General features: G+C 42.1%; 2 protein-coding genes across 3 annotated transcripts; one reads left to right on the plus strand and one right to left on the minus strand.

Moving 5' to 3' along the window:
- Positions 1-2,614: 2,614 nt before the first annotated feature.
- Positions 2,615-4,026, minus strand: LOC9652296 (GDSL esterase/lipase At4g16230). Of its 2 annotated transcripts, XM_024671444.1 has the most exons (6): positions 3,768-4,026; positions 3,577-3,713; positions 3,414-3,514; positions 3,293-3,359; positions 2,935-3,196; positions 2,615-2,885 (listed from the first exon to the last, which is right to left on the minus strand). In XM_024671444.1, exons 1-6 carry the CDS (start codon positions 4,000-4,002, stop codon positions 2,668-2,670), a joined length of 1,020 nt encoding a protein of 339 aa, XP_024527212.1. In that variant the 5' UTR covers positions 4,003-4,026; the 3' UTR covers positions 2,615-2,667. The 2 variants fall into 2 exon arrangements, with proteins under 2 accessions (XP_024527212.1, XP_024527211.1); XM_024671443.1 differs by having other exon boundaries at positions 3,293-3,514.
- Positions 4,027-5,664: 1,638 nt separating this feature from the next.
- On the plus strand, positions 5,665-7,098 carry LOC9652738 (trichohyalin). The gene is made up of 2 exons (XM_024671208.1): positions 5,665-6,532; positions 6,596-7,098. Exons 1-2 carry the CDS (start codon positions 5,665-5,667, stop codon positions 7,096-7,098), a joined length of 1,371 nt encoding a protein of 456 aa, XP_024526976.1.
- The last annotated feature ends 6,465 nt before the right edge of the window (positions 7,099-13,563 follow it).

Raw genomic sequence — 13,563 nt, forward strand, 5'->3', positions numbered from 1 at the left:
TACCAAAGGAAACGATGGCTCTTGGGATGCTACTGTTTCGGAGAGTCTCAATCCTTGGTAACTTTGACTTAGGGTATTGTTTTCCCGCCTATTTGACTCTTTGATCAATGGTTTTTCTAGCTATCTTATAGTTATTAACTAATGGCAATGTGAATGTGAAATAGATTTAGTAAGGGTTAGGGAATTAAAGGCATTTTGCAAAGCGCAAGCTATGGCAGTGGATGCGTCACAGGTTTGTGGTCTCTCTTCCGACCAAAAAAGGCGCACAAGGGCGACAACAAGGTCCACCCGGAAGCCATCTGGAAGCTGAAGGTCCATTATCGTGTCTGTGAGGCTGTCTCTCGGTTTTGTTACTATTAGATCCTTGGCTGTTCTTGGATCCTATAAAATCTCTCCAAGCATCCGAGGCTTGCGTGAAAGATAGGTTTGCAAGTTTGACGTTGCGATTTCATAGCTCGCATCATCCAGGCGCAAGGAAGTTGCCATGCTGATCAAACAAAGTTCTCTCTTCGTTTTTTTCTTTTTTTTCATTAAAAACGCCATGGCGCTTTAGTCTGTCGTTCACGATTTAAAGCTTTCGTCCGTGTCAAGTCTTTTTCCATACAATGGTAGCCTTATGAACCATAACTTTGGCTTGACAGTCCTCAGTAGGCGTTAACTCGGTTCTTACAAGAGTGAGTGAGTCTTCTTTCTTTCTGCAGTCAAATGGCTCTATAAACATATGGAACAACTAAAGGTGCGTACATATTAGCTCCTGACTTCTTGCTCTAACATGATCTTCTCTTTGTAGTGCGATGCCTGCCGAGTGCCTACCACCGCCATCACCAAATCCATTGAGTACGGCCTAGCCATGGAAGCAGTGGGAGAGGCAGCAGAAGACCAGAAATTTAAGGCATATTAACATGCAAGTCTTCAAAGGCTGTCGCTTTTCTGTATCTCGCAAAGAAAATGAAATGAAATGAAACTAAAAAATCAAAGATCAGTATTCAAGTTCTTCTGCTGCTGCTCTGCTTGATTAAACTGCTATTTGCTTTCTTTGTTTAAGATGCTTGATCCTCGCTGCTCAAACTTCACTACTTTGATCTGGATCCGGGAGCCCAAGAATACCTTAAGAATATTCTTGCACACCAAGAATATTCTGTTAAGGTTTTAGCGGCAATATCTTTATTAAATAGGTAACTACAGAAGAAATTATTATTTTAATATTTAATAATTTTTATTTATACTAATTATTTAAGTTAGCATCCTCTAATTATATATATATATATATATATATATATAAAATTACTATAAACTTAAAATGCCCTATGTTATTTTAAATATAATTTATAAATAAAAATTTATACATATTATATTAAACCCGAATATAATACCAATATCTAATTCATTTTCAATGTCAAAAACACCTAATGTTCAGACATTGCAGAGTGATAAATCTTAAGTTAACATTTTGATCCATCCGAAAAAGCATATAATATATAAAATACATATGCTTATAATAGATGAAAGATTTACAAAAAAATTGATGTTGAAAAGTATGTGTAATTGCAACTTGAAAATTGGTTAATTGTGATGTTGTAAACCTTCTCATTTACAATATTAGCTCTATAATTGAGAACTATATACTCATAATTATAATATTTTTACTTAATGTTGACACTCTTCTCCCATCTTTAATTGTAATGCTTTGTTGCTTTTGCTTCCTTTGACCAAGTATTTGCATTTGTTATTTTTTTATTTTTGGAACTTCTTGAAAAAAGTGCTAAAGTTGAACTTTTTTGATTAATGATCTCTTCAAATTTAAAACCTACTTCAACTAAAGCCTGAAGCTCTAAATTTGTCAAGTTCACCACTTCTTTAACTAGCTAATACATTGTATATATTCTGGTTTTTGGATAATCTGTGCTACAGTAAATCATGGGTTTGTCATCCCCAAAACCAAGGGGTTGTAGTGTGTAAAGTTCCTATAATAATGTATTCACCACATAAGTTTCCTTCAATTCAAGCAAGACACTTGGATTACAAATCCTCCTCCAAGTTGACATGTAACCCACTCAATCTTATAAACCTTTTGTTCTTTGACTTTTACTCAAACATGTTAGTGCTTCAAATACATACTACTATGTAAACACTTCTTAAATCCCAAGTGGTGTGACTTTAAGCCTAGAGTGCTACAACTTCATCCCATGCTTTGGCCCTTCATCCATATAATCTCTATCATATTAAATATTAGTAATTCTTTCATCTCATCCACAATTTGGATATCAAGTGTAAAATCACTCACTTGTCCTCAAAGAATGTTGCCACCCAAGGAGAAAATAACCTAATGAACAACTTTCCAAAAGAAATGGAGCAACTCAAAACTCAACTTCTTGAGGGCTTTGAGGGCTTTTTCAAATTTCGTAAAACTAAGCTAGCTATCATCTTTCCTTGAGTTAACCACTCTACATTGTCCTAATAAGCAAGTAATGGCCTTTAAGATGAGTTCCATCCACCAACAATGGCTGGCAATTGTTTAAAAACAACTAAATGTTCCATAAGATTTTGTTTGGAAGGAAACAAATCCTCAAAAGTCTTAGCTTGAATTCATTCCTACAGCTTAATCCCAATTACAATATTAAATTTTGTTTACGCTCACTCTATGATGCAATGGTTTTGTTCATATAACTAGAGATCAATAAGCTGCTTTAGATTAAATGGAAACATAATTGTTTTGTTCCCACTTAATATAGCAGAGGCTATTAGACGGTTTGCAGACTCTGTTGGATGATAAGCATCCCAATAGAAGTATTGGTTTCTCGTAGAACAAACTGATCCTAATGGTAAACAAGCAAATAATCTCAAGGGTGATACTCCACAACAAGCATCACGGCCATTCACAAATCCTGTCATACAAATTACAATGAGCAAATGATGAATTTGTGTTAAGCTTACCATATTTTGAAGGGTTGTTTGTTGCATCGTAAAATAGATCATATGTAGTTCCAAACACCATCTTCGCTCCATTCAAGTCTCGATTCATCCCTGAAACCATATCCTTGAGTGCTCTGTCAAAATTCACGGCCAAAGTGTTGGCTTCTTCATGGCAAGCCTTGCCATTTGCTCCCAAAATATTGCCCTCTCTCTTAAATGGAATGCAACCAAGTGGTCCAAGAGCAAAAACCACTATTTTGCGAGCTCCTAGTTGATAGGCTCTCTGTTGAGAATCAAAATTACACCGTGTAAATCACCGTGTTGAATCAAAATCAAATCAAATCAAATGAGTTATTGAGCAAGAAAAGCAATCACTTACATTCAAGTAGCCTTTGTATGCAGAGATTACTTGATCTTGAAATTCTTGCGGAGATTTGCTCCTGGTGCTGTTCATGTAATTCAAGTAATCGTTGGATCCAAGAGCAAACAAAAATATTGACCGTGACAAAAGATCAAATGCGGGGTCCTCGCCTCCCACAAGCAAAACGATCTCAGACCTAGTGTTGACGAAATTCTGGATCTGCTTCCCAAGCGGCTGGATCTGGTCAAAGATCCAAGGATGGATGGTCAACACGCTTCAAAAGCCCAGACTAAATACTTTACATTCTGGAGGAAGTTCACGGAGGAATCATTGAGGATTCGAGCGCCGCCTGATGCGTAGCTTACTCCTTTGAGGATCACACTGCCTTTTGTGTTGGGATCGTGATAAGCAGGGACTAGAGGAAGCCCAAGTTCTTGAGCTGGTAGAAACAAAACAAACTCAGAAAATGTGTAGATCAATTTGCCTTGCTTACCAATGAGATCCACGACTGTGAATCCATTGCAAAACCTTCCTGTCGCCTTCCCTCCTGGGAAATCGATTCCATTTGGCCGAAATGCTGCTTGAGCAGTGGTGACGAGGAACTTGTTGTTTCCGGGATCTGTCAAAGAGTCACCAAAGACGAAGAATGCAGGAGCTTGGGCACGCCCAGATCTAAGAACCAAAAAAAAACTCAAAATCGAAGCTGCTAGAGGAAGAAGACGCATCATCACTCTTCTCTTAGTCAAGGTAAAGTGGCGATCTATTCGTTTCTTATTCTCACACGCAGTCAGTCAAAGTCCACTTTATGGTCAATTTGGTAGAGCTCGGCAATCCCCCTCACAGTAACACAAAGGAAGAAAATAAAAGCAAGGATGGACCTTATCCAATAGCTGCCAATCTTGGCTCCTTCCAACACTTCATGGAGGACACCATCAACTAGAGAGCTTTACCAGATGACAAAGTACGTCAAGCATAGTCTGTCTTATAGTCTCCGCAGCCTCTCTATGAATCCGAAACCCCCGGCTTCAGCTAGATCACCTTCTCGCCATCTTGCTGCCATCTGACACTGGTTTACTTCGCTCCTCGCTGAAGCTGTGCCTTATACCGCAGCAGCGCTAATCCACTGGAGCAAACAAAAGAAGAAAACAAGGCTGGGAATAGAAACATGGGTTCTGATTTTTTTGGTTTGCTTCAATCGCTTTTTGTGTTTGCACAGACAAGAGGTCATCAATTGAGCATTTGGATTAGATACCTTCCAGACCAGTCCAACTTATAGTCTACCAGCCTCCAGTCATCTTCGAGTTTCCTTGCCGCAATCTCGTCTTGATCCCTTACTAAGCTGCATCCTGGCTGTGATGGTCGCTAGGCTCATCATCTCTTCTTGAGTTTCACTCAGAGCTACTCAACCGGCCAGGGATGTTGCTTGCAGTGGCATACATTACAACTTGCGTACTCTGATTGAAGATGAAGCTCTCCAGCAAAGAGCAGTGATTCTTGAGCAGTTCCTTAATACAAAATTATTTAAGTTTGGCATAATAAACTAGAAGCATTTTTTCTATAAGTTTTTTAATTTTGTTTTCGTTTTTATGGTATTTCTTGGAGGAAGACTCGTTTGATTCCCCAACAGATATGAAATATTGAAGGTGGTGAATGCAATCAATAATATTTTGTGTTTTTTGAACAGTATTTTGTAAGTTGTTTCCTACAATATTTGGTTAAACGTGTTTCCAGGCTTGCTTTGCTCCAAATCCAGCTACTAGCCCCAAATGAGAAAGTGGTAGAGCTCATCGCCGAGACAGCACTGATCGAGCACCAAGGATTTCCCGTGGGCACTCTGAATGAAAATGGAGCATCAATTCTCTGGGAGAAAGGAAGTCGAAACAATGGACGACCCGAAAGGTTCTCAGGAAAAGCTCTTCACTGAAAAGCTTTTGACTAAAAAAGCTAGCGAAGCGGATGGTTAATCCTTCCTTGCTTCCTTGTTGACAGGTTTGGTATTGTGCAAGCAGGATCATGCTCCAGGTCCAGTTCTCAACGCGGATCCAGGCCAAAGAAATCATCGCTGGAGCCGCTCTACAACTTTCTCCTTGGTGGATAAAACGCAAGAGCTCTTCCCAGCCAGCCAAGCGGAGGAGGAGTGAGATCCATGGGGGAGGAGCCCTCGGAGGATGCAAGGATCAAAGCCCTGGGAGCTGAGGACGTCAACTTTGCTCTTTCGCTGTGATCAAGCGCTGGGAAGCTCTTCGAGGTATCTCTCGCTCGCTCGCTCATTAGAGCAACAACATAAGGTTTAGTGAAATCAGTAAGATTACGACTAATACATTAATACATTAATGTCCATTAATTTAGTAAGGGTTAGGGCATTAGAGGCATTTTGCAAAGCGCAAGCTATGGCGCGAACAGAGCAGGAGCGCAGTGGATGCGTCACAGGTCTGTGGTCTCTCTTCCGACCAAAAAAGGCGCACAAGGGCGACAACAAGGTCCACCCGGAAGCCATGGACGCGGCGGCCTCGAAGCTGAAACAACTCAAGCGCGAGGTGAGTGTGATCGTGGAATCACTCCGAGGGCAGAAGGCGATCGTGCCGATCAAGCCGGACCAAAACGAAGCCGAGGAGCTGAAGGAGAATCAAGAGAAGAAAGCCGAGCAGCTGAACGAGGAGGAGAAGGAACTCAGGCGCGCGATCAAGCGGCGGGAGGAGGAACAGCGAGTACTGCGAGCCCAGGAGCTGCAAGCCCAGGAGGAGCTGCAAGCCCAGGAGGAGCTGCGAGCCCTTCGAGCCGAGCAGGCGGAGCAACAGCAGCAGCGGGCGGAGAAGAAGCGGGCAGAGAAGCAGTGGTGGGAGCAGCAGCGGGCGATGCGAGCGGAGCGACGGCGAGCCCAGCAGCGAGCCGATCACGAGAAGCTGCTTTGTTTCTCGACTGCGGTGGAAAATTTTGGTGCGGATGGTGCCCGATGGTGGTCCGAGTGCCATCTCACCGATGGCCGTGGAGGCTTCACCGAGTTCCTGCGCCTGGAAGCTCTTCACGAGGCCTCACGAGAGCTCTCCAAGACGAACACCAGCAAGAGGAGTGGCTTCGAACAGAAGGAGCAGCGGATGAAACCAGAACAAGAGGAGGAGCGGCGGATCAATCAGGAAATCAAGCAGCCAAACGAGAAGGATCACGAGAAGATCAAGCAGGAGGATCAAGAGCCAGAAAACAAGCAAAAGGAGCAGCCAACCAAGCCAGCTTTGTTGCCAGCCGGTCCGCGTCGTCCAGGTATGGTTTGTCTCTTTCTCGTCCTTTCTTCCGTGACTTAACCACTGTCTCTCGGACTTCCAGGTTCCAGGCCCAAGACTGTTCGCTTCTCTCCATCAGCGCAGATCATTCTCCCCGACGGCACGCAGCAGCCGACTGAGTGCCATCTCCAGGATGGGCGAGGGGGCTTTCTGGAGTTCCGGCGCCTGGAAGCTCTTCACGAGGCGTCGAGAGAGCTAAAGAGGAAGGAGAGCAGCCAGAAGATCGACGACGAGGTCAGGGACGAGGACGTGGTTGAGGTCGAGGAGGGGGCCACCTGGAGCTGCCGCGCATTGGAGCTTCTGATCAGGCTCGCCGAGTTGACGTACGAAGAACTGAACGGAAAATCTAGCGACAGCGTAAGGATCCAGAGAGCGCGGAGGATTCAGAGGGAGTTGGATAAAATCCCTGAAGAATCGAAGCCGTGGAGGAAGAGCAAATCCGGCAAAATGGTGTTTGTGAAAGTGGCCAAGGAGATCTGTGATCGCGCGGGAGACGACTTCGTCCGAGAATTCTGGAGAAGACAGGCAAGCTTTTCTTTTCGTTAGTTTTTGGATTCGGGCGGTTTGCCAATAACTCCCGTGTTTGTTGTAGAGAGCTGGGGTGACTTCGCTCGCGGAAGCCAATGTCGAGGGAAGGGATGGTTGTGGTCATGGTTTCTCTCAACATGGTCGGAGGATTATCAGCAAGGAACGACGAGAATACAAGACTGGAAACGAGACTGGAAACAGGAGTGGACGGTGTTTTGTCACTGCTCGAGAATCACTGCTCTTTGCTGGAGAGCTTCCTCTTCAATCAGAGTACGCAAGCTGGGATGTATGCCACTGCAAGCAACATCCCCGGCCAGTTGAGCAGCTCCGAGTGAAACTCAAGAAGAGATGATGGCGAGAACGAGGATGCAGCTTAGGAAGGGATCAAGACGAGATTGCTGCAAGGAAACTCAAGAATCGAGCTTGCACTCTGGTCAAAGCTCTCCAGTCAAGCACCTAAGGAGGCTGGTGTTCAACGACTATAAAGTTGGACTTGTCTGGGGTCTATCTGATCAGCTTCCCAGTCGACGGAGATGATTCAGGAGGTGCTGCTGCGGTATAATGCTCCAAGGCTGTCCACAGCTTCAGCGAGGAACGATGCAAGATGGCGAGAATATGATCTAGCTGAAGCTGCTCGTGACGGTGGGGGATATCGGATTCAGAGAGAGGCTGTGGAGACTATAAGACAGACTACGCTCGAAGTTCTCTATCATTTGCTAGAGCGGAGACTTTGAAACTCCAACCCTGTCCAGGAATGCTCGTACAGCTGCTCGGATGATAGTATCAGCAAGGAACGCAGTGGCAGGTTGCTGCAAGGGAACTCAAGAAGATGATGATGGCAAGAAGATTATCTTGATGACGCTGCTTGTGAAGGTGGAGCGATTGGAAGGATTCACAGGACTGCTGCTGTTCGCCTCTGACGTGCAGTCTGGTATCTGGTGGAGCGAACTTTAAGACGAAAGGACTAGTTTTAGAGGAGTCATCGAACGCAGAAGCTGTTGCAGAGTTTAGGAGGCCATCTGGCTTCGCATGCCTCTCCTCAAGCCCTGTCCATGCGTCCTTCCACTCGAGCTTCTCAGCACGAAGCTCCGATGCCTAGGCCTGAAGTGGCGAAGAACAAGCCGATTCCCTGAGAAGAGAACACGAACAAACTGTCCGAGAGGTTCTAAGCACGACGAAGGAACGAGAAATGAGCTCGAGAAATCGGCTGCAAGGATTGGTCACCTCGAGGCCGTCAAATGCAGGAAAACTTGGAGTACATCGAAATCTCCGAGCAGATCGAGTGGCACAGGGAAGCAGTAGCAGGCCTCCAAAGCGCCAAGTTTGAGCTACCAGTCTCGAGATCCACACTCTTAAGTCAAGCGAAGATCAATCTTCTCGAGGAGAAATTCTCACTTGACTCCAAAGTTTGGGAGGTGTCCGAGACGATGGAGCAGCACAAGCAGTCGAAAGCGGCGCTCCAGGCGGAGCAGTCGGCCAGCCGAGCTCTGGAAGTCAAGCACAGTCCATCAAACTTTGGCATGAAGCAAAAGATGGGATGCTGAGTAGTTGACGGAAACGTGACGAGAGCTCAACGCTGTCCAGGATCGCTCTTACAGGTGCTTGGGTGATAGTATATCATCAAGGAATGATCTCGATCTCGATCTCGATGAAGCTGCTTGGAGCCAGTGGTGCGGATTCACCGGATGTTCGCCTCTGACGTGGGGAGATTACAGACTATTTTTATCTGCTGGAGCGAACTCTAACACGAAGCAACAGTAGGCAATGGCCACCCTTTACAATCGAGCAATCTGGACCGAGGGTACGTAGAGTCGTCCTCTTCCATTTTTTTCATCCGTGGTGTTAAACAGCAGAAGAAAGCCTCTCAAGGCCTACAGCAACACACACTTTGTGGTATTTTCTTGTTGTTTTTCTGCTCTGCTGGAAATCTTCTGAGCTCCAACTTCGTAGGAGGCCGCGTTTTTTCTCTGCGAGGTAATCTGCGAGACTAAATAAATAAAACATCCCGGAGACTATGCTGAGGAGCTGCTTATTCTGGCCCACTAGTAAGTAAAAAACTTCAAGTTTTCTACTCTATTAGAAAATAGTCTGTTCACCATCTAAGGAGTGGCCGCTGTAATCGAGAGTAAGACATCTCGCTCCTTGTATGTTAAAAACTTCGGAGATCCAGAAGACTATCACAGAAAGCAAATCAGGGTGGAGAAATTAGGACTTGAAGCAGCGAAACTGTAAGAGGTCAGAGATCGGAGCAAGTGGAACTGAACAATTGTCATTGGATTGAGCAAGTTCGATAGTAGGTTCGAAAATCTAAAACTTGGGAAGCAGAAGCAAAGACTAAAAAACTTTCTTAAAGCAAGCAGGGGCAGCAGCTTAAAAATTTAGAAAGCAGAGTAGCAGTGGCGGAAAGAGCAGTGGCTTTTTTTAAGCAGAGGCAGCTTGAAAATAAAAAAGCAGCGATTTTTTCGACGAGCAGCTTAACGACTATAAAAATTTCGTAAAACAAGCATAAGTTTCTGAGCAGCAGAAGAACTTGAATTGGTCTTTACTTTCTATTCATATAAAAAACGATTGTGAGATTCAGAAAATCGACTAAAATGTAAACTTTTAACAGATCCTCTTGCATCTCGGGCTTTGATCCTAGAAACAAGGAAGAAAAATTAAATATCTAGAGCACGTTAGAAAATACTTGTGCCGTTCTTCTTGAATTTGTCCATAGCTTCCCCTCGCAAGTCAATTTGCCAAATGAACGATCACTTGAATTTTTAAAAAACAAGAAAAACAGAAACAAAAACAAAAATGGCTCACAACATTAACACCTATAGTGGTGCATTTGAAGACGTGAAGTGCTATAATCGTGATTGTTTCTGCCGTAAAAATCAAAACGCGCGCCATGCTTGCATAGTGATACTAGCATCCACACACTCTAGGCTATACCTGTAGGCCGGAGCAGCAGCTGATGCTGAAGGAGAAAAAGGACGCTTTGCCTTAAATCTCAGGTCTGCTGCTTCCACTGGCTCAATGGACTTGGTGATGGCTATGGTAACAATGGTGATGGCAAGAGTGATGGACTCGGCCTTCCTAGGCACTGAAAAACTCTGGAAGGAGAAGATCACGTTAGAGCAAGAACTCCATATGGTATATGTTATATTTATCCTCCTCATTGTGTATAAAGAGGGAGTTGTTTATATAATCTTCAAATCACATATAGTTGACATATAATTGCATATCATCCAAGTGTGCCATGGCACTTTTGCAATATAACATTTGGTATTTACAAGATATTAGAATTGGTCTAAGGTGGCTCCACATGTGTAAATATATTGGAAATTTTGGTTGTATTAACAATATGTTTTCAAACCAAAATACCTTTGCATCCTTCAATTTGTCTTCTCCAGCCATTTCCTCTTGCGTTAGAGGCCTAAAAATTCATATTTATAGATTTTTTTTATTGATTTTCCACCTTCTTTAAGGATTTGATAACATTTTTATTGTGATCAAATGGTTTTCAAAAATAACATATTTTCTTGCCATGTTGAAAGACAATTGATGAAGGTTAAATTTATCTACAAAAGATCTTTTATCTTTATATTTTGCCAATTAATATTATTATAGATTGTGGGCTTTAGTTTGTTTCCCTCTTTGGTATTAGTTTATTTCCTTCCTTCACATCAAAGGTAAATTATCAACTTTTTATCATTCTCATATCAATAACATACTATTTAAGCTTTTGAGCAATATGATGATTAGGTTGATTTCTTTATTTTTGTTGAATTTCCTTATAATAATTTTTAGCATTTTTCAATGTATCACTCTCTATTCTTTGTCAACTATGGCCTTCATCTTCATTAGTCATATTCATTTTTTCTGGCATTTAGTCTTATAAATAAATTTGTTACTACTTAATGTTTTTTTTTCTGAAACAAAAAACTAGTTATAGCCCAAAATTAGCTAGATTGTTTTTCCTATAGTGATTATGGTATAACTTTAGTGAGTAGAGGTAAATATATAATTTTATAAGTGATATGGGAGACAATGTGTTTGAGATTTGTCTTTTGTAAATAAAAAAACCAATTAAGAAAGTAGTGTAACAACATATTCATAATTTTTACAATTTTATATATTTTTATTTGGGCTTTTTGTGAGGCACCATCTAATCTCTTATGCATCCAGGCCATAAAGATCCTCTAAAAAGATTAGAGATTGTTGGAGAAAAGCTTATAGTAAACTATAAATATGCTTATAATTTATATACACAAGATTGATAAAAATTATTAATTTATTCCAGGTATATCCATTACCACTGAAAAATATCAAGTACTAAATTTTTTAGCTAATTTAGATTAGTTTTAATTGCAATATTTATAAAAAAATTAAAGCATTGGTGTTTCAAATTCTTCCAGAAAACAATTGTGTGAAATGTAATAAGATATATGGGCAAAGTTCCTTTATCTCTGGAAAATCTATATTAAATAATTTTATTTAAATATATAATAAAAATGAATTTCTTAATGCATAACTCTATGTTCTCCTGCCAAAGATAGAAAATAAATTCATTTTTTAATAAAAATGCAGGAAAAATAGCATTGTCATTTTATAAATTATTAGTGAATAAACTCATCAATTTCTTGTGTTATCTTAACCAAAGAATGTAAATTCTTACCTTTCTTTTGCAGTCACCAAAAACATGTTGCATTTGCAAGTTAATTTTACCTGTCATGGTTTCACTCAAAAAACTTTATCCTTCCAATGTCCTTTAGACAACCTTGATCAACCTTTAATTTGCTATAAACATCAATTGATTTTTGCGCCAAAATCGATTTTAGTGGATTGGTGGGGTGAGAGAGGCTCGAACTCTCGACCTCAGGATTTCTCAGGAGCTATGAGACCTACGCGCTGACCCACTGCGCCACCACCCCTTCGTGGAAATTTCTTGCATAATATAAGTCAAACAGTTGAATGAACGTGCATTTCATTTTACATCATCGTACATAAGTAGGATGGCTTCCACGCGGCAATTCCTACGCGAAACTTTAAGCGGAAACCGAATGGAAACCGACAGGAAATTCTGCGTCGCACGCTGCTCGGATATAAATTCATGACGTCTCCGCAGTCATCAGCAGGGCCCTCTTCTCTTCTGCTTCTCCGCCTCCCCGACTCTCGTGGATATTGGATTGATCGCGGTATCGCTTGTCAACGAGCTGCGAATCTGTGATCTTCTCGATTGAATTCGTAGACAATTAAGATGGTTTGGAAGGTGAGCATTGCGTCTGGCTGATTTCATTGATTGTTTGATCTCGAGCTCTGCGCTGTAGGTTGTCTTGAAAGTGGACTCTTGCAACAAATGCAAGGGCAAGATTATGTCTCAGATCTATGACGGCGTCTCCGGTGAGTGTAGATTTCCGCGAATTCTCCCAAATTTCGATGCTGTGATCGCTGATCAAGATATCTTCGTGCTCTTGCAGGTGTGAAGAAAGTGGAGGTTAAAGATCCCCTTTACACCTTCACAGGTGATTTCAAGGTGGACGACATCCTCAAGGCCATCGAGAAGAAACGGAAGTGTATATCTGTGGAATCCTTCCAGGAGATAAAGGTGGAAAAGCCCAAGCCGAAGCCAAAGGACGATTGCTGCTGCTGCTGCTGCTGCTCCTGCTGCTAGAATTTGGGACTGATCACTGATCATAAAGAGTTTTGTTGTGGATGAGATGATCGATCTCTCCTCTCTGTTTCCTTAACGTAGAGCACCAGATCATTCCGTTTCTTTCACCAAATTTTTTGTTGCAATAGGATTGAGATTGTCGATCTAACATCCGGGGCACGCGAGTGCTACGTTGAAATGGTCCTCCCATCTTTGCGTTTAAATTTCAAGTCTGTTGACAAACGAAGTCTGCATGAAATAATCATTTGGGGGAATCGTTGAAGCTTCACAAAAAATAATTCAAGTTGCTGTAGATTTGCTGGCTATAGGCCAGGTAGACGACGTGTGTGAACGTCATGCTCGTTTCAAGTCAAGTCCCCGTTCATGAGCACATCGACTTTTGTGTTATCTTTGTCCAGTGGCAGTACAATGATTATATATTTATGTGATTGTCGGGATATAAAACCATGCCCGTCCCAGATATCCCACTGAAAACAACCTTCTAGGCTCCATCAGTGGCAGTGTCACTGGAGATTCTAGCATTTCTAATAGTGAGTAGCTGTGCTTACAGAAAGATTTGCACGAGAGGTGAAGAGAGATTTTTCTTGGCTCAGTAGTGAGAGATAATATAAACCACCTGATAGAAGGTAAGGTAGCCATGGTCATTTAGTTTTATAGTGAAACTGACATCCTTGTTTCTTTTTTCTTTTCATGGTCTATCCAATTTATAAATAGAAGTTTAGAGTATCCAATGGTGGCATACACAATTGTGAAAATGAGGGTGTGGACAGGATTGGTGTCTAGTTTGGGGGCAACATGGTTAAAAACCTTTGGTGCTGTTATGTAAA

This window comes from Selaginella moellendorffii, unplaced genomic scaffold, assembly GCF_000143415.4.
Source record: "Selaginella moellendorffii unplaced genomic scaffold, v1.0 SELMOscaffold_7, whole genome shotgun sequence".
In the NCBI taxonomy this organism is placed as follows: domain Eukaryota; kingdom Viridiplantae; phylum Streptophyta; class Lycopodiopsida; order Selaginellales; family Selaginellaceae; genus Selaginella; species Selaginella moellendorffii.

Excerpts from the sequence above, each read along its gene's own strand:
- LOC9652296 (XM_024671443.1), bottom strand. The coding sequence starts at position 4,002 with ATGATGCGTCTTCTTCCTCTAGCAGCTTCGATTTTGAGTTTTTTTTTG. Across the intron at positions 3,714-3,767 it reads CACAGTCGTGGATCTCATTG|CTCAAGAACTTGGGCTTCCT; the intron begins GTAAGCAAGGCA and ends TGTTTCTACCAG. Across the intron at positions 3,515-3,576 it reads CCGTGAACTTCCTCCAGAAT|ATCCAGCCGCTTGGGAAGCA; the intron begins GTAAAGTATTTA and ends ATCTTTGACCAG.
- LOC9652738 (XM_024671208.1), top strand. The coding sequence starts at position 5,665 with ATGGCGCGAACAGAGCAGGAGCGCAGTGGATGCGTCACAGGTCTGTGG. Across the intron at positions 6,533-6,595 it reads AGCCGGTCCGCGTCGTCCAG|GTTCCAGGCCCAAGACTGTT; the intron begins GTATGGTTTGTC and ends TCGGACTTCCAG.